This window comes from Trypanosoma theileri (assembly GCF_002087225.1).
Source record: "Trypanosoma theileri isolate Edinburgh chromosome Unknown TM35_Tth_22_V1, whole genome shotgun sequence".
Lineage (NCBI taxonomy): Eukaryota > Euglenozoa > Kinetoplastea > Trypanosomatida > Trypanosomatidae > Trypanosoma > Trypanosoma theileri.
Genome location: NW_021639864.1, coordinates 442,560 through 461,943, shown reverse-complemented (window position 1 = coordinate 461,943; position 19,384 = coordinate 442,560). Strand labels below are relative to the sequence as shown.

The 19,384-nt window shown below is 38.4% G+C and overlaps 7 protein-coding genes across 7 annotated transcripts; all 7 read right to left on the bottom strand.

Annotated features, from left to right (window-relative positions):
* Positions 1-263: 263 nt before the first annotated feature.
* On the bottom strand, positions 264-689 carry TM35_000222910 (trans-sialidase; the record flags this gene model as incomplete). Its single annotated transcript, XM_029027338.1, has 1 exon — positions 264-689. The coding sequence occupies one exon, from the start codon at positions 687-689 to the stop codon at positions 264-266; it is 426 nt and encodes a 141-aa protein (XP_028881558.1).
* A 3,229-nt stretch (positions 690-3,918) lies between these two features.
* Positions 3,919-5,934, bottom strand: TM35_000222900 (uncharacterized protein; the record flags this gene model as incomplete). Its single annotated transcript, XM_029027337.1, has 1 exon — positions 3,919-5,934. One exon carries the CDS (start codon positions 5,932-5,934, stop codon positions 3,919-3,921), a length of 2,016 nt encoding a protein of 671 aa, XP_028881557.1.
* An 832-nt stretch (positions 5,935-6,766) lies between these two features.
* On the bottom strand, positions 6,767-8,899 carry TM35_000222890 (putative cyclic nucleotide-binding protein; the record flags this gene model as incomplete). The annotated part of the gene is made up of 1 exon (XM_029027336.1): positions 6,767-8,899. One exon carries the CDS (start codon positions 8,897-8,899, stop codon positions 6,767-6,769), a length of 2,133 nt encoding a protein of 710 aa, XP_028881556.1.
* Positions 8,900-9,096: 197 nt separating this feature from the next.
* Positions 9,097-9,657, bottom strand: TM35_000222880 (uncharacterized protein; the record flags this gene model as incomplete). The annotated part of the gene is made up of 1 exon (XM_029027335.1): positions 9,097-9,657. One exon carries the CDS (start codon positions 9,655-9,657, stop codon positions 9,097-9,099), a length of 561 nt encoding a protein of 186 aa, XP_028881555.1.
* Positions 9,658-9,944: 287 nt separating this feature from the next.
* On the bottom strand, positions 9,945-12,812 carry TM35_000222870 (uncharacterized protein; the record flags this gene model as incomplete). The annotated part of the gene is made up of 1 exon (XM_029027334.1): positions 9,945-12,812. One exon carries the CDS (start codon positions 12,810-12,812, stop codon positions 9,945-9,947), a length of 2,868 nt encoding a protein of 955 aa, XP_028881554.1.
* A 752-nt stretch (positions 12,813-13,564) lies between these two features.
* TM35_000222860 (uncharacterized protein) lies at positions 13,565-16,951 on the bottom strand (the record flags this gene model as incomplete). Its single annotated transcript, XM_029027333.1, has 1 exon — positions 13,565-16,951. The coding sequence occupies one exon, from the start codon at positions 16,949-16,951 to the stop codon at positions 13,565-13,567; it is 3,387 nt and encodes a 1,128-aa protein (XP_028881553.1).
* A 230-nt stretch (positions 16,952-17,181) lies between these two features.
* TM35_000222850 (uncharacterized protein) lies at positions 17,182-18,870 on the bottom strand (the record flags this gene model as incomplete). The annotated part of the gene is made up of 1 exon (XM_029027332.1): positions 17,182-18,870. The coding sequence occupies one exon, from the start codon at positions 18,868-18,870 to the stop codon at positions 17,182-17,184; it is 1,689 nt and encodes a 562-aa protein (XP_028881552.1).
* Between the last annotated feature and the right edge of the window lie 514 nt (positions 18,871-19,384).

Here is a 19,384-nt window from a genome sequence, read left to right as displayed (position 1 = left end):
GCCTCGCTGGTCCATTTATACTCACAGGCCATATTGCCCCTGCACCAAGACCCTTGAACGTCAATCCATTAGAAACTTTCATTGTTGTACCACTTACAAAGGCATTCACACAGAGGTATTCATCCCTCCATTTTCTTTCCTCATCGATGTTTCCAGACAAATAGCCCACCAGTCCAGTAGTGAGAACAGGGTCCTCACATTGACCAGATGAAATACATGTTTCATCAGTGCAGCAACGACTCTCAGTGAGAGTCTGGTCTTGTTCAGTCCATTTTTTTTACTGCACCTTTGATGCTCTCCATCGCTGTCGTCAGATCCACAAAAAGAACCCCGTAACCTTCCTCTTGACCAGTCTCATACCGAAAGGACAGTTTACCATCCTTGAGCAATAGTGTGCTGGTTGTCGCATTATAATCTGTAGCTATGAAGCCAACATAATAAATGTGTGTGTTATCAGTGAGCCACAGATAGAACACGTTCTGTGCCCCATATACCAGAGACTGTGTAAAAAGAATGACACTCTTATTATCAATTGTTGCCGTAATAAAGTTGTTTTGAGTTCCACGGCCAGGTTGTATAAGGGAGTTGACCCACACACGAGAGAGTGTACTGGTAGACTCTTTCCATGTATCCCCTAAATCGGTGGACTCGTACACTCTGTAATAACCGCTGTCATGCTGAGCAATCATCACTAACTTATCATTTTCCCACTCAAGAATAGCAGGATTATAAGTACCTTCTTCAGTTAAACNGGCATCACCTCATCATGTGTATGTTGTTTAACAGTGACGTCACTCTCCTCACTAATCAAACGAAACTCCATTCTCTCTTTTACTTCTACTCATTTTTCTCTCACTGTATTTTTTGATTTTCTGTTGATTGCAGAGTCACTTCTGCAACAACAAATCACAATGAATGGAAAAAAGAGTAGAGATACAAAACAAACGAGAGAGTGCAGTAACTGGTTTGAAAAACATTTAAACAAACCCTCACTGATTACCAGCCGATCTGGAACCACAATCTGCAAGAATGCCACAGACGTCAGAAAGAGAAAAAAAAATGTCCTTGCAAACCCCAATCAGATGAGCAATAGTGTACGAAATGAATTTATGGCTGTACATATGCACAACATCTGTCAGGTGAATGAAACAAAGTGTCACACACACAACTGAGAAATTCAGCATCCCAATGAGGAGATAATGTGTGTGCGTATATATATGTGTATGTGGGAGAGGGAAGCAGAGTATCAACTACAGTTGCATCAAAGACTCTCACATGCAAATACATCAGAATAAATAAATATGTATATGTATATGGAAAGTTATTATCCAATCCACTATACTTCTATTTCCTCTTCTTTAAATAACTGTCCCATTTCATCATTATTATTGTTCCACACCCCATTGGGATGTCCAGTGTATTTCTTGTTCTGCTGTCGTTTGATTGTGATTCCCCAGTTACCAATATTGCCCTCCACGGCGGTGTATACTCCCATTAGAATGAACACAACTCAGCCTCACCATTTCCATAGCAAACCAGAAACAATGCCGCAGACAGAGGACCCAATTGCAAACATCAATGGAAACACAATCCATTCAGAGTGACATAATAAACACACTAACACATATATTTACTGACGCACAAGAGGTGACCCAAATCACATCTCCCATATTCAATATCAATCTTTTGATCCACTCCAGTGCATTCACTTATACATCATCAAACACTCCCATTGTTGACAACAAAACAGACCATACTCCCCTTTACAGGCAGTTCTGTCTATTCAACTACAAATGAACTCACAAAGGAGCACACACACTGCTGCACCATTACCATGTCTTATTCCTGTTCACTTTACTATTATCTGCCTAAAATAATAAGGAAATTATGGAGAAAGAGAGACACATACACATTACACACCTTTTGTTTTCTTTACACTCACTCTGATGCTCTCCCTTTCCCTCTTTCACACTCTGAGCTGAGCACAGCAAATGGGTTGACGTTAACCATGGAAAAGAATCCTACAGAATTACCCCCTCAGCATATTCAGGAACCAAAAAACATAAATAAAACATAATAGAGTGGAAAAATAAAAATGAACACATATATAGAGAGAACCAAATAAGGTAAACACAATAAGGAATATACTTCCCTAATTTTACTGTCACCATCTCTTTGATTCACACCCAATTGAACTCACAAACAGGTGTGAAAAAAGGTTCCTCATTTTTCTTCAAGGCGAGGAAAAATGAAAGGTGGTGTTGGGTAACGATGATTGAAAAATAAAACGAAAATATAATAATAAAAACATATAAAAGAATACCATGTTAACGGTTTCTCAATCCCCAAATAAAAAGAAAAAAAAAGGAACTCATACCAAGTTCACTATTGCACATCTACAAAAAAATATAATACGTCATGTTGTTTGGTGTATTCACATGTTCCCACGTTACCATCATTCTCAGTGCTTGACACTACTGCGATACCGATGTTTACACCATACAACAGGAATTTAAAATAAAATATATTACTCATTGTCATTTTTTACTTTATTATTAGTTTCATCTCTCAACCATTTGTGTCTTGTTTTTCTTTCCTCTTTTCTGTCATTCAGGTGGTACTTCAGTGGAATATTTTAATTTTTATTTTTTCCTTTTCATTTTATTGGAATACAAAGAACAATATGATTGTGTGTGGAGTGTCAACTACTCCATGGCAATCAAAGTAAAGGTACAGAGAAAGGGAAAAAACATACGACAAAAAAACGTTTCTATCTATTTATTGTTTTTTTTATCTTTTTATTTATACAATGTTTGGTTTACTCTCATCTCACAGAGTTCTCTTTCACTGAAGAGTGTTTTGGTTTTTGATGCATACAGACCTCCTACACACACTTTTTGATCTTCATATGAGCCCACTCCTTTGTGGTGGTATTTACACCATTGCAGAGTTCGTAAATTATTAACGATAGTAGTGACTATTCTGCAAGCGTAATTACAACAGAAGATGTCAACACAATTTACAAAGATATCAACATCAAATAATCACGTTTCTGCAGATAGTGCAATCCCTGTAGCTCATAATAAATAATACAAACAACTCAAACACGATGCAAAACAAAATGCCATTGTTTGTCCATGCAATATTAGCATTCTTTTTCTTGTGTTGAAAAACTGTTCTCACGATTATTCTTTATTGTCATAATTGTTTTACATTTAGCGTGTGATATTGTTTTTTTTTTTTCTCCACACTAATGACTCCAGTGAAGTCCGTTATTCTTTATTCCATTCATCACTGTTCCCTGCCTCTCCCCACATTTGTTTTGCAGTTACAATCCTCCTCACAGCTGTTATCAATGTTATCTCCATATCATCATTTACAACAAGCAGTAGCGAAAGGATTCGTTTTAATGTAGATTCTCATTCTAACATGACTCTCACCATTACCTGTGCTTGTAATCCACATACATATCCCTTGTTTTGACTCAATCAATAGCAAAGGTCTCCCCCAAAAAAAAATACTGCACTCAGCTCCCTAATTCCTAGATGCCGTAATACATAGTAATATCAACCCACAGGAATGCAGAACCCAACTCTCTCATTGATGAATGTGTTTTTTTTTTCCTATTTTTGCAGAGAACCCCACTCATGTCCATCATACCACTCTCACACACACAATGGCGAATAATTCTTCTTTGGTGCCTTCCTAGGAAACAAATCCGTTTCCTCCTTTGTGGGAAACGATTAAACTTGGCTTGTTCTTCAAGAGGGTCCTAGGTTAGCGGAAGCGGTCGGAGAATGCCCCATACATGATTCAAGACTCTCAGTGAATAATCTTCTCCTCTCGGCAAACGACAGGTGATTCATTCTCTACTGATATTTCCTCTGTTGCTGCTCGAAAGTTTTCTTCTCAAGTTCCCTAATCATCATTAACTTCTGTAACGGTGGGAGAAATATACCATGACCATATGTCGTAAAAAGGCACGGGTGAATCCCGCATATGTCCTTCGCTGCGTCCAGCGTCACCCCAAGACAGTACGCTGCTAACAGAATCATCACTGTTCCAGGCGTTATCACTTCGTACAGAACTAACTGTATTTCTAGATACAGCAGAATATGTCGAAGATCCAGTCGTTGTAGCAGATTTCAGAGGGTTCCGAGTGTTCTTCTTGGCAACTGTTTTACTTGTGGATTGAGACTCCACAGTATCCATCTGCACCTTTTCTCTTCGTTGTTCTTGTTGTTGTCGCCGACGCAGCAGTACAAAAAACAGAATGACAGCCACAATAACAAGAACAACCACACCTGCAATAACAATACCAACAATGGCAGCAACAGATAATTTATTCGAACTTGGCGCCACTGCTGAATCACCCCCCGGCACAGAAGCTGCTGAGTCACTCTCCGGCAAAAAAGGTTCCCTCACATCACGTGACCGAAAAAAAAGGCGGCCGTTAAATGTCACATTATATGCAACAAAGCAAAAGGTCACATTGTCAGCACCCAGTTTATACTTACTGTACAGACTCAAGATGTCAACATCAACAGATGGGGAATTTGGGAAGCGACTACTCACACACACGGAATCTTGAGCAGTAGCCACAGACTCACACGGTGTATCCGGCAGCACCGCACACACTTCATATGACTCTTTCCTCCATGAGAGATCACCCCCACGCACATCAATCGTCACCAACGTGTTTGTAATCACAGTGACATTGAAAACAAAGGGATCCTGCAATACTCTTACCGGAAGTGCAGCGGGAGAAATACCTACCTCTGCCCCATAATCCGCGCAGGCAGCGTAGTCACCTGCTGTTGTAGAATTGAGAGTACCATCAGCAGAGAAGTACACACGATTCGTGACAGCGGACCCAGTACACACATCAACACTCACTGCCTGCACACCGCTGTTTGGCGTCACGCGTGGACACCCACTGTATGGGCACTTCACCAGGAACACACTGTTCATATCAGCCACATTTGCACCCGTCACTGCGTCCTGGAGCAACAGTGTGTTTTTCCCGCGAGTGTTCATATACAGCTCGTTTGGCACCAGCACTCTCACTTCGAGGGGAATTGCACCCCACGGCAAGTAGTGGTCTCGCCATCCACTCGCGGTTAAGCATACTGAATAGTTCCCAGGAATAGGAAAGGATGCAGAAGTCGTCAATTTGTGACATCCAGTAGCAACAGTACATTTTTTTGCGATGGTATAACAGTCTGACAGAGGAGGAACCAGCAGGTAGTTCTGAATATCACTGGAATTTGGGAAATTTGTCTGCATCATTGTCTTCAACCCATAATAGGCACTGGTAGAAGAAAACCATGCCTTTGTTTCTTTGATATTCATAAACTTTAAGGGGAATATTTCCGAAAGTACATCAGAACGCTTTCCCGGAGTATTGTCCAGAATGACAAGACCCATATCCCCTGAAGCAGCTTCACTGTTGGGCACAAATCTAATGAGATTTGTTCCCCTCAGAAAATAAGCTGTCCATCCAGGATTGAGTCCACCATTGTGGTAATACCCAAGCTTCACAAACAAGGGGGGGTTCCGAGTATCGATATTGTACACATCGCAGTATTGTGTTGTTTGACTGGGGGAGACCACAATATTAGGAAAGCAATCGGTAATGGTTTCCAAAATACGATGTGTAATAGTAACTGTGGCATAGCAGAGAAATGGGTTTGGTATGGGCAGTAGTAGCCATAACACCACAAGGACACGCAGCACCTGTTGCAACGAGAGTCTTTGATGGAACAGTGATGTCGTTGTATTCTTCTCCTTCTTCCATCGATGCAGTGCTCCAGATTCCCCATAATGCTCGGAGGGCATCACGTTGTGTGTGTCGTTACGCACATAGCACTCGTCTTGCACTTCACAGGACTGCAGCTCTATTGATTGTACTCCTTCTGTGTTCATCACCTTCATCGTGCTGCTTGGCTTGCTTGCAGCTATTCCGCGGAGAAAGGAAAATAGGAAAAGAAAGCACACAAGAAGTAAACTACACTGTAAATACAGATGAAAGGAACCAGTAATAGCAAGAAAAAAAAAAACTTTCACTCCCTCACACCTTAATAGCAACTATGAAGAAAATAAAAATAAAAATAAAAAAGAATCCTCCATTGGCGCTTATCGTACCCCCACCTGATGAATGCAGTACAGGAGTCTCAAATCAATAGACCAACACATTGTACAGTTCACAAAATAAACACACATATGCAGCTACAAATTATTAGTGGATCTCATTACAAGTCCGTTCATTGTGTCGTTACATTTTATAACATGATTGTATTTTTCCACATTCTCTCATGTGCAGAAAATAAACCAGTGTGGTTTAAACCATGATTAGATATGTATTTACTGGACATGAGTAATTGTAACCATAGTAGAAAGATACGTACACCACAATGAAGTACACACTGCAACATACTCTATCATAGTTAAAAAAGGAACGTCTCTCTCTCTCTCTCTATGTGTGTGGCCAAAAGATTCTCCTTATAGTTATGATCGGTGGATCACTATATAATACAGTTTTAGTATACACAATCTCTCTTTTTTATACAGAGAGTGTGGTGGTTCTTTCACATCAAACCACTGAAAGAAACACATAGAAAGACACGTATATGTATGTATATATGTATATATGTTATCTTTTTTTTTCCTGAGGGTGGGGGAAGAGATGCATTTTATTATTATTATTATTATTATTATTATTATGAATTATACATATTTATATACATATCATTTACACCTAGAGCATTCAGGTCCAATTGTTCTCATTCTTTGTGGGAATTTCTTTGCCCTTGCGATAGTTAGACGCAAATCCCTCCTGCATGTTAGACAATAGTATACTTGCATCACGTTCCTTGTGACAACGACGCACGAGTTCACGTGCTTCACCTTCTTCCTGTATAATCTCCTTCAGTTCAGCAGGCACAATAGCATCAAAAAGTGCAACATCAACCACAAAGGCCTCAGAAAGACCGTAACTAGTTACTGTAGAAGAATATTGCGACATACCAGAAGCATATTCGTAGGCTCCCAAAATTAAACTGAAAAACATCTTGGAATTTACAGTTGATCCCTTACTACGGTCGTTGTTACTTGAAGAGGAAAGAACTTCCATCACATAACCATCATTATTAACATTAATTCTTACCACTTTGTGCTCTCCATTACCACAAAGAATTGTCGTTTCAAATGCTCCAGAGTGTAAAATAATAAACTGATGAAATGGTTGCCCTTGAACTACAAGTTTTTCATCATTAAGATAAATAACAGGAACACTAGATTCCCATAAACGATTCATTAACTGTCGTGTGAGAGTAAATAAAATATATGGATCTTTTCTTACAGAAATGGGTGGATTTGCAGGTTTAACTACTTCCTTCGCACGATGGGATTTGGCGGCACTACGGCAGTATAATAATGCTGCTGGTTCACTCATTCCAACATCTATAAGAACTTCACGACGCATTCTCCAAATATCACAATAGTTTTTACTAATTATCGTACATCTTTTCCTTTCATTAACACTACAAGCACATTCAAAAATACCTACACAACTACCTCGTGGAACTGAACGTCGTTCACCATCTTCATCAATAAGTATAGCAACTCCATCTTGAATGAAATAGGCAGAAGAATCCATATCTGACCTTGAAAACAAAGGATCTCCATCATGAAGTACAATGGGTTCTACTGCTGCAATTATCTGTTTTAAAGCTTCTGTGCTAAATTTTTCAAAATAAGGAAAATGACGAAGAAATTCCACACGTAAAGGGAAAAATTTTTGTAAATTTGCTCGACGCCTAACATCTGTGGCTTCTCTTTGCTTACTAGCCACTTCTGGACTCAAGTGTTGCGCAACTTCCTCATAGTCTTCAGGTGAAACAATCCACGCACCAACATCCGTTTCACATTGAATAGATGCACTTCTTGGCTCTTTACATACTAAAGCAAATTCGCCAACATAGCATGGAGGTGTGAGTGCAAAGGAAGCTTTACTGCATTCTTTTGTCCTTTTTTTACCTTTTTTGCGATCGTTAATAATAACACTTACAGATCCTGTAGTTATCATGTACATACAACGATCAAGGTCTCCCTCATGCATTAGGAAATTGCCAGCTTTAAGATAAATAGGACGTGCTTTTCTAGCTAACATTTCCAAAAGACGCGGAGGCCATCCCTGAAAGAATGTTCCGTACATACTGAGAATAATATTTGGAGTTGGAAATGGTATGTTATCCAAATTACTTCTTGTTAACTTTTCCGCCTCCTCATGCCTTCTTTTTACCTCGGAACGACGTTTAATAACTGGTACCAATATCCAAGAAATCTTATCAAGAGCCTCATGAACTCTCCTCTCTTTCATAAGAGCAGTAAGAAACACGTGGGATAGTACAATAGTGTACCAGCGTCTTGCCCTACATATTTTGATCTCCTCATGCAAAATATTGGTTAAATTCTTGTGTCGTGCAAAGACAGCCTCCCTTTTTACATTCTCTTCTTCATATCCAAGACGACGTTCTTCTTGTGCAACAGCTGCTTGTGTTGCTGCCCGAAGTTGAACCTCATGTATATAATCCGCCGTATTACGTTCATGAATGGTACAGAGGCGTCGTTGAAACTCTTCTTCAACTACTGGTGGAACTGGTTTTAATCTAGAGAAAATGACTCTCTTCTCCCACTCATTCATTACCCCACCCATGCATAAAGCGTTCATCATCATAGAATATCGTCTTGAAGAACGACGAGGAGGGATAAAAGGTGGACAAACAAATTCAGTTATAGGTTCTGCGTCATCCACGACACTCTCAATAGAAGGTAGACCAGTACGAGTAATAAGCCAGTCATGATCTCCCAGGTTCCCTTGATCAAATGAAGAACTCATCCCTATTGTAAACCTTTGAGGAATAAAAATTGATCTCCATACAAGAAAAGAAGAGAGAGAAAGAGAAAGAAAAAAAAACAATAAATAATAAAGATTAGTTATTTAACAAGTAAAAACTTTCTATAGAAAGGAATATTAAAAATATATATATACATATTATATCTGCTACGGCACCTACACTTACTGTGCAGTTGTCATTATTCGTCCGGATCCGTACACTTTTGCTTTCTTACCACTTTACGTTTTATACGGTGTAAGTCCTCATCACGAAGTGCATCCGGTCCTTTCCAACGACCAAGTTTTTTAAGCATAGTCTTCATTTCCACAACATCTTCCGAAGGAATCTTATCGTGATATCGGCGAATAAACTCTTCGGCATCCACAGGGTCAATATGATTATGAGCTGCCTTCAATGTATCGGCATCATATTTAAAATAAGTTTTATTTGATTTACTATCATGGTACACAGGTATTAGACCGGCGCGAATAGCCTCATAAATCTGTTGACCACGAATATTTTGCATTTCCGCCTCTTTCGGTGAATCATTTCGATGATACCAGAACTCAAACTTTGTTTGCTTCCACGCGGCGATAATGGTTTTATGATCTGTATCAAACTTACGAAGATACAGTTTGAGAAGCCTGCGGTAGAGCAAGGTTGGGGATATCGCCTGCAATTCCGTACTGGAAATCGGTGCCTCCGGTTTCGGTGAGATAAACTCTATCTTTGTGCACCTCAATGGCAGTTGCCGACGCATCACGTTATTTGGTACAAAGTAACCAAAAGACAAGAAAACGTCCTAAAAAAAGAAAAAAAAAACAGTATTGATAGAAAAAAAGGAGAGAAAAAAAAAGGAAAGAGATGTCTCTCTAGAAAACATTAGAACGAAATAAGAGCAAGGACAGAATGAATACAATTTATATATGTATACACAGAATATATAAGGGGTAATGGAAGTGGAAGGATTCACTCTCATTACAAGTACGTGTTTTTTTTTGTTTTTTTTTTCATTCCCCTTTACTATCGAACCATATCTTAACCTCATTAACATATAGCAGGTGTTTGTTCAAGAAATCCCAAGAGCCAATTCACGTCAACTGTATTCTCGTTGAATAAAGTGTCAGTCTCATAGGTGGAGGGTAGGTGCATAGTTAGTAGTTCTTGTAGTTTTCCTAGGGCTGCATTAGTCCCTGATGTAACTCCGGGAGTTTGAATAGCGGAACGCAGATCCTTGAGAACCACACTCTCTGTAACTAATGCCCGTCTATTGGGAGGACGTTTATTTTTTCTCGGTTTAACCTCATGGTCCGAGTGAGTCCTGGGACCACTTTGGTTAGATCCAGAGGCGTTAGAGGTTTTCAACGGTATTTGAGATGCCCAGCGTGCATCATCCGGAATTACTTCCACGGGAAATTGAGAAGGAGTATTACGCAAATAAATTCCATCACTTATTTCTTCAATCTGTGACAAATAATTATTTTCTTCGTGCCACGCAGTTTCTTTTGAGAAAAAATGATGATCATACGTCTGCAATGGAACAGTTGCACCACTTAGTCGTACACTAGTTAAAGAAAGTGGCAAGTTAGAAGAAATGGGTGTGGAGGCATCGGTGTCCACCACAAAAAACACATCACGCAGTCTTCTTGAGTTTGACACTACCGACTCCACCTCATTTAGAGTAAATGATTCCGATGAAACAACAGTGTTTCTCAAATCGTTCAAAATTTCCAAGACTTGTTGCACTGCTGAAGGATAACTATGGCAAACATCAGTACAACTGGAAAAAAAGTAATCGTCAAGACCGCAATCGACCAAACTCCATCCTTTATTTTTAGCAGAACTCAAAAACATCTTTAGATGATCTTTCCATCGTTGAAGTATAACAATCACCTCCTCATAAGCTTGATTTCGAACAAGTTCAAGTCTTATCCAAAAATGACAAAAGGTATTAAAAGCTTGCTGACATCGACTTGGTGTGAATTTCTTTTCTTCTTGAGAAGAACGCCGGATGACACCCATTATTAATGAAAGAAAATCTGCGCGATGCATTGTGAAACGAGCTACAAGACGAATAAACTGAGTATTTGTAATTTCCCCACTAAGGCTACCCCAGCGCATCCAGTTTATAGAAAGTAAAGTGATATTCTCAAGTGCGGTAACCGCTTTTTCAAGAGTCACTAGAGGCTCCTTTTTAATGTAGTCAATAGCAAGTTGCCGTTGTTGAATTATTAACTGTTTTATGGATCGATGTGCCAACTCTGGATCTCCGAGTTCCCGTAGCATAAAATCACAGTAAATAACATGTAAATAAAAATTTTCCATTAACAGAAAACAAGCCTTTTCAAGGAATTCTTTTGCCATAACTTGACGTTCTACCTCCGAAAGAAGTGGTTGCTGTCCAAGACAGTAATCGGCATAGCTAATCCAAGAGAACGTTTGGTGAGGGAAAAAGCTGCATCGCATTGCAAGAAAAAACCTCATTCGTTCATATCCAAATAACTCCATACCAATATAAGCAGAAGAAGATGTCTCTCGATCAATTAAAGAAGTCCATTGAGACCAAAGTTCAACTTCTAATCGCCGCATAGCTTCTTCCTTGTCACCCCATATAGCAGTAGAAGCATTACCACTTAATTTTACCGGACGAGGAAGATACAAAGATCTGGGCAACATATCACCACTTTGTATATTGCCAAATGAATTACTTCTACCGGCTCCCATAAAACGGTTAAGTTCCACTGCAGCACCTTTCGCACGAAGAAAACGCTCTTCAAGACGACCCTCAGGGGGAGGTCTACCTCGATATTCAGCCTTTAAGAAAAAATCATAATCTTCTTTAACTTCTTGGAGACCATTTAAGGGTGTCCTAAGCACGCGAATATACATTTTTCTAACCCATTCACGTCTTTGATGTGTATCATGAATTCGATCACTCTTCCATCTTATATATGTTTTCCATACATCTGTACTTGAAGGAGAATGACCAATAAATCGTTGAAGAGCTGTTTTGTATATATTATCTAGTGTCGTATCATCAGGCTTAATATAATTGTCCAAAAAGGTTAGAAATAAACGAAAAAGGTCAACACTAAAGCAAAGTGGTAAATGTCGAAAAAAACAATTTAGTACTCGACAGTATGCCTGATATGTTTCCTTTGCATCATCCTCATCTTTTTCATCAGCAAGGTTTCGTCGCCTTGAAAGCTCATCAATTTCCTTGTGTAAATAGGCCACAACCATTGGGCCACTTGTTGGAAAGAAAAAAAGAGCGGCAAGCCAAACATGTCTAACAACTTTAATTGGAAAATCTCCAAGACTATTTAGTAAAGAAATCCACGATGTAGTAGTATAGATATTTCCGTTTATTTTAATAAGATCACCAACCATTGATGGTGTTGGATTTGGCAAATGCACCTCCACTCTACGGTATTGTGTGGTATTCAAAGTAAGTAAAGGACCATTTACGAGTGTTAACAAAAGATTCCATGGTGAAAGGTTACCTATATTGCACTGCGACAAACTAGGAAGTTTTTCAAATCCAATGTCCCCCAATGTTCTTTGTTTTATTTCATTTAGTACTTCTTCAGGATCACAGTAAACAGCTGACAACCGCTCAATCTCCAGAGACTCTGATGTTTCATTAATCCATCCTAGTAAACGACCTACATCATCATGTGTGGAAGCCTCACTCTGCAAAGAATCCTGAATTTGATCCATGAGGTACTTCTTGAGTTCATCTCGCGACTTGTCAATAAGCACCAGTGCAGGGTGACGTCGCAAAGACTGCTGGATGACCAAAAGAGACTTTTGATCAATATGTGTGGAAACAGTTTCCGCTACAGAGAAATCACCGCCCTTCCCTGTGGCAAACCGCAACCGGTTCATCAAATCGCGCAGGTTATCGTCATCCATGTCTTTTAACGAAATCTGGTGACTTCTAAAAAGAAGAGTAGTCAAAAGAAAAAGAAAGATAAAAAAAAGGGGTCATGAAAAAGTGAAGAAAGTTATGTACACGTGGTTACTCATTTTTTTTCCAACAGGATGATAACACGAAGAGTGGGGGAAATAATAATAATAATAATAATAATAATAATAAAAATAATAATAAAAGAAATCATCTCTTAAAGGTGAACCACCTTTATTCCTTTCTTGCAGCGCAGCAAAATAAAGGATAGAGGGAAAAGGCACAGAAAAGTGCTAACGGGACCTCAACATAAGCCAAATAGGAGGATCCCACTGTTTGGAAAGAATCCTGAAATTTTCACAAGAGCCAAGTTATAGACGCACACGAATGGCAATTCTTTGGGCACACACACACACACACACACTCTCTCTCTCTCTTCAGTAAACCAAGGGTGCCCCCCTCCCCCACCACCCCCCAATAAGAATTGAGGAAAGTCTTGCCCCAAGAAACCCCAACGTAAAAAGAAAAAAAAAAAAAAGATAATTCAGTCTCTAAAGACAACTTAGCCAACGCAGAGGATGAGGGAAAAACGGGATAAATAATGAATAAAAGTTTTTTTTTTTTTTTTTTTTTTTTGAAACCTTTTCTTCCCCAATCACCCAAAAACTCTATCTTTTTTTTTTCACACACAGACACACATATATATATATATATATATATACAGAGAATTTCAACAATCTCTTACAATCAATGGGGAAAGTTATGATTTGCGAGACACATCGTGTATTTCTCCTCTGTCTACAAAAAAAACATCCACTATACTTTCTCTCTTAGCTACATTTGTTAGAAACGACAGAATGGTTTCTTTCATTGTAAGGAAGAGAAATTTCACTCTTACGATCGCATTTCCACAAGAATGTTTTATGGTGTTAATTTTCATTACAAGAATATTTCCAATTCCACCTTCTGCTCTCACCTCACTCACAGGGATATCCTTCTGGTCATCCGTAGAGGGTCGAGCCAGGGGATTTCCCTCAGCGAATACCATCTCCTGCATGATCACTGCCCCAGGGAGTTCGCGGTCCCTCATACCAAGTAATTGACTCCACACATAATGTACAACCTCCATCACTGATGAACACTTTCTGCAAGCACATATTATTAACAGGGTCAGAATAAATAGTGAACTAATGTTTTCAGTAAAAACTACATCTGAAACTGGTAAAAATAAAACCACAGTATTTTTCAAAGCACAGGGAACAATAGTAATGCTCGCTAATTTCAGAAAAAATGGGATAATAACAAAGGTCATGGTATCTCTTGTCGTGTAATAGTGTAAACCACAATAATAGTATGAGTAACACCGAGCACCAATACCCTTATCATCTTGAAAATTCAATATACTAAGAAAGAGAGTAACACCTGTACCAGCAGACCATGACCACAAAAAAAAGAGATATTGTGGACCACTATAACAGTGAGGACCTACAACGATACTCTGTAACCAAAATATCACCGTTGATCCAGCTATAAAAGGCAGTATCACTAAAAGAAGTGTACAAAAAAGAAAGAATCGTATTACAGATTTAAGACTCGGTAGTTTCATAAGACCTATTAGAAGAGACATATCTTCTTCACTCAGTTTGCATATAGCATCATTATTGGAAAGAAGTAACTTCAAGGCCCTTTTAGTTCGTTGAAGAGATGACAAAGAAACACTACGTTTTTCCTCATTTTCCAATAATAAAAAAGTAGTTTGAATATTCGATGCATATATAGAACGAAGATTAGAAGGTATTGCAAAAATATGTCTAACCTCATAAGTGAGAATTCCCTCCTCAGAACTTTTATTTTGTTTCACCAATAAACCAAAAGACGAGCCAAACCACCACTTAAATCTCATCAATACAACTGAAGATTTGGTCCTTGTAAGAAAATCTCTCATTACCCCCAATACAAGAATATGCGCATCAGGACATAATTGACAAATACATTGGTATACATTAAAAAAAATAAATAGTACGCTGCGAATAAATCCAATTCGTTCGTAAAGCATATACAAACCAGGGATTAGGCACATTGTAATCATTCCAATAATAAAGGTCCAATAGCACAAAATAAAGGCCGTCACACGAATCACTCTTGAGAGAAGAGACGAAATTGAAAAGGGTTCATTTTGAATTACATCTTCAAGTTCAAACAGGTTACTCAGTACAGAAATCACTTGTTTATGAGCCACTTCAACTGCGTGTTGAGGAATAGCATATGAGAGGAAAAAAACCCTCATCCAACCGACCGTAGTTGTAATGTTTTTAACCACCAATAACTGCAAAATAGCTGTAGGACATATGGTATAGACAACATCAAGCGAAGAACGAATAAACACACAAAGAACAAATACGGAGAGTGCACATATTTCGCAGTATAGGAAGAAAGACATCTTAATATCAAGAATACTTATAACTTGAAAAAAGTTGGCTCGAAATATATTCCACAAACAAGACCATCTGATCCACTTTGCAGGAGTTGCTGCGAAAATAAAACTTACATGATAAATAGATATCAATGTAAGAAAAGCAACAACATAGCTTGATTCCACAAGTGAAGAAATATCCACATTTGATACAAAAACAGTAGATACGAAAAGTGAAAAAATTACAGAATCATCACCATACATATCTGTCGTCAAAGCTTCTCCATTAAGTCCAAAACTGTTGTTACTTTCACTGTAAAGGTGAAGATTCATAAAATTCCAACAAACCCCATCCTCTTCTTTTCTATTTTGTGAAAGAACCTCCAAGGCTCTAAAAATCACTACTGGTGAAGGGAAAAATGAAACTTCTGGCTTCTCACCAGAATATACATTCTCCAACGGACTATTACTTGAAAACCCAAGAAATTCCCATGCCTTATCGTAATCACCAGTATCAATAGATGCATTACTCGTAAATAGATCCACACAGAACACTCTGGCCAACAAACAAAATGTGGGAACAGTATAAAACAAAAGTATGAGGATATTAAGGAATGATCGTAAAAATATTAACAGAGAAACAGCCTTTTTTCGATATGGCAATCGATTAAGACGATAGGCCAGTAAAAGAAAAATTGTAATAGTAAACATTCTCGAGATATATGCGAGAGACCAGAAAACCATTCTTGATGAGCTTAAGGCATTGATAAATGATAAAAACATATTAAACCGCGCCTGAGCCATATTAGCAGAAGTGGAAAAAGTCATAAAAATTTTCTCTACAAAAACATAAAAATGAGAGTTACCGTCCAAAATTTTCCACAACGTCACTACGGTCAAATGTACCAACTCTGGAAAGAGTCCAATAAGGACCCAAACAAATACACTGAACGATAGAAATTGCATAACAACACGAAATAGTTGAGATGATAGTAGTCGTTCCGAAATTCGATTACCATTCAATCGATTCTGCGCCAAGTCAATGGTTTCTAATATAGTTGCCATGTCCTCTGGAAGCACTGCAGGCTCCAAAACGTGATCTTCACGCCAATGATATGGATCCTCCACGACTTCTCCAGAAGTATCATTGACCGTCTGATCTCTAACGATTCCCTCCGCCTCATCTTCCCTCATAACGCGTACACCAAACACCTCTTCGTGAGAGGCACACCACTCTCTCCATGCCTCCCATAGGAAAAAAAATGGAAACGTAAGAAGTGCAAGCCCCATTCCCATTGCAAATGAAAAACCGGGATTGAGATTACCTACGTATTCTAATAATGGAGTAAGTGAATGCCAATATAATATCCTCGAAATGAACAAGACTTGAATACTATAAAAAAATGCAAAAATTAAAGGAACTGACATAAGCGCAAATACACGAAAAAGAAAAGGTAAAAACACCTCTAGAGTCTTTCGTGTATATCGTCGAATACAAATAGATAATAGTAACATCACCTTATCATGCCTTTCATGTGGCTGGCGATAGCCAAGTACTTTAGCAACACTATAGGTAACCCCACATACTTCACATGATAGCGATCTGTGAAAGAAAACCCAATCTGAAAGACACTTTGAATGAACATATTTCATGGACCCCTCGCATCCGCAAGGGCTAACGAGCACCCCTGAGTTTTGATGGCACATCCGACAGGATTTTTCCATTGTGGACATCACGCGTGGAAACCTATGAAGCAAATGAAAAAAAAAAAAAGAATCATAATAATTATAATGAAGAAAAGGAGAGGAGGTTCACAAAAAAGAAAAAAAAAAAAAAGACCCATTCACAATTTCCTGAGATTGTTTTTTTTCTAGGGGTTTTGAATTGCCATAAATAATAGGATAAAGAAGAAGAAGAAAAAAAAAAAACTGTACTTTGGTTCATTTTTTTTTTTTTTTTTTTATTATTTAGTCTTGTGAATAGTTTCCACAGACGAATGAAATTGTGGAAATGTTTGAATTCCTAATTCATCAGCTGCAGCCGATAATCGCTTATCCAAAGTGCACAAAAGCATTTGATTCGAACCAACCCCTCTAACATCCCGTCGATGCCGTCGTATGTGATATTTCATAAATGAAAACAGCACTGTTCCATCAGCCATTTGAGGGCCTCCTTGAAGTGAGGTCGCGGTTCGTTGCCGAAATGTATACTGAAGAGCCAAACATGTATTTAGTATACGTAGATCAGGATCACTCTCGTTTGCAGGTTCATTTAGGCGAGAATAAGCCAAACGGGAAATGATTGAAAACGATATGCATGGGAATTCTGAAGACAATGCTAATACTGTAACGGAGGGTTGTTTGATAAATGACATTACTCGGGACCAGAGAAGACTTCGAACTGCTCGTTTTAACTGAGATCCAGGGTTCCAAATGAGTTTATGAATTTCACGTATTGTTGTAAAAGGAAGTACAATACGCTGAAGTCCATCCTTCTCAAGGTGTGGATACTGTTTTCGCATAGGTGCGTAGAAATGACTAAGTGGGAGGTTCTTCGCTGTACATTGAAGAATAAAATTGGTATCAAGAATTAGAAGCGTTTCTCCTCGCTTAAATGCTTCATCAGCTATTTCAGATACAGAACGATAATGAACATTATTTAGTGATAAAATCCTTGAATAGGTAGAGCTAAGAGGAATTAAATATCGTTGATAGGCACGAAATAATTCTGTTGTGGGAATAAGTCGAAATGATTTTTCCGATTTTTGAGATGATCTAAGGAGCATCTTTCGTGGATACATGCGACAAGACATATCATCTACAATTTCACGTAAAGTAAGTTTACCATATGGATCTACAGAGTACAAACAATCAATGATTCCGTTAAATGTAGACATGTGATGATGGTTTAATTCCCGAGAAAATGAAAATAAACCCAAATCCATAGCAGTATCAAGAGCAGCTTTCCATTGACCACTTTTTTGCAAGGATTTAACTAATGCAGAGAAAAGACTTTCATCCATTTCGTGTCCTTGAGCCAATGAAGCAGCAACAAGTCGCAGCATTCTTTCATATTCTCCAGCGAAACCTAATGCACGAACTATTGGTTTTATAAGCATTGAATTAAGTAATGGTGGTGACTGTCGATATATCAACTGAAGAGCCTCATTCCATCGACCGTTCACAGAAAGCAAATTCACCAAAACACGAGTATCAGCTATATTACTTTGCATACGTTTATTAGATTTGTAAATATTCAATGCATGTTCCCACATTCCTGTAAATGAAGCGTATGTTAACGCTGAACGAGCACCTTCACTAGATGTGATGTCAACATCTTCTTCCATTATCCGCTTAATCGCGTAGAAATTCCCACAACGCTTAAACCGCTCTACTGCCGTACCGACAAGACGAGCATGTGGTTGCTTACATCCACAAATACCCTTCACAATATCGTAGTAAAAGAGTGAAACACCCCATGATGTCTCCATACTCGCAAGTCCCTTATTCAGCTCTTCCGTTGTGGGTTGATAAATACCAGTGAGTAGCTCACATGTCTTGTAATATGTAGAAAGAACATCCACCCAAGACGCACATCCCGATGATGCCACGAAGAGTGGAAGGGTATTTGTAACGGATGGGCCCCTCCGCATTATATTTCTGCAGAAAAGAAACTAAGACAAGTTGAATACGATAGAATAAGGAAAAAGAAAAAAAAAACAGTAATAACAATAAAACATATATATATACATAGATAAATAACCACAAGGGGAAAGGAATAGAGATATATAAAAGAGAAAACACACACACACACACAGCTGACCATAGCCGTGTATATTCTCCAACTTTAACCAGATAAAACAAAAGAAACCCAAAAGCCCGAAATTCAGACCAGTGCAGAGAAAATAAGAACCCTAGCTAGCACGAAATAGAAAAATACATAGTCAAATAAAAATATAATCATACATGTACGAGAGTTCACATACATCGAGAATGGATTAACAAAGAAAGAACAAAAAAAAAAAAAAAAAAAAACGAAAGGAATACCGCATAAAAAATTTTAAAAAGAAAGAAAACTACTACGCTTACGATTACATCTCTACTCCAAAACCAAAAAAAAGAAAATAAAAATGGAAACAAGGGTTATACAGATATACATATATATAT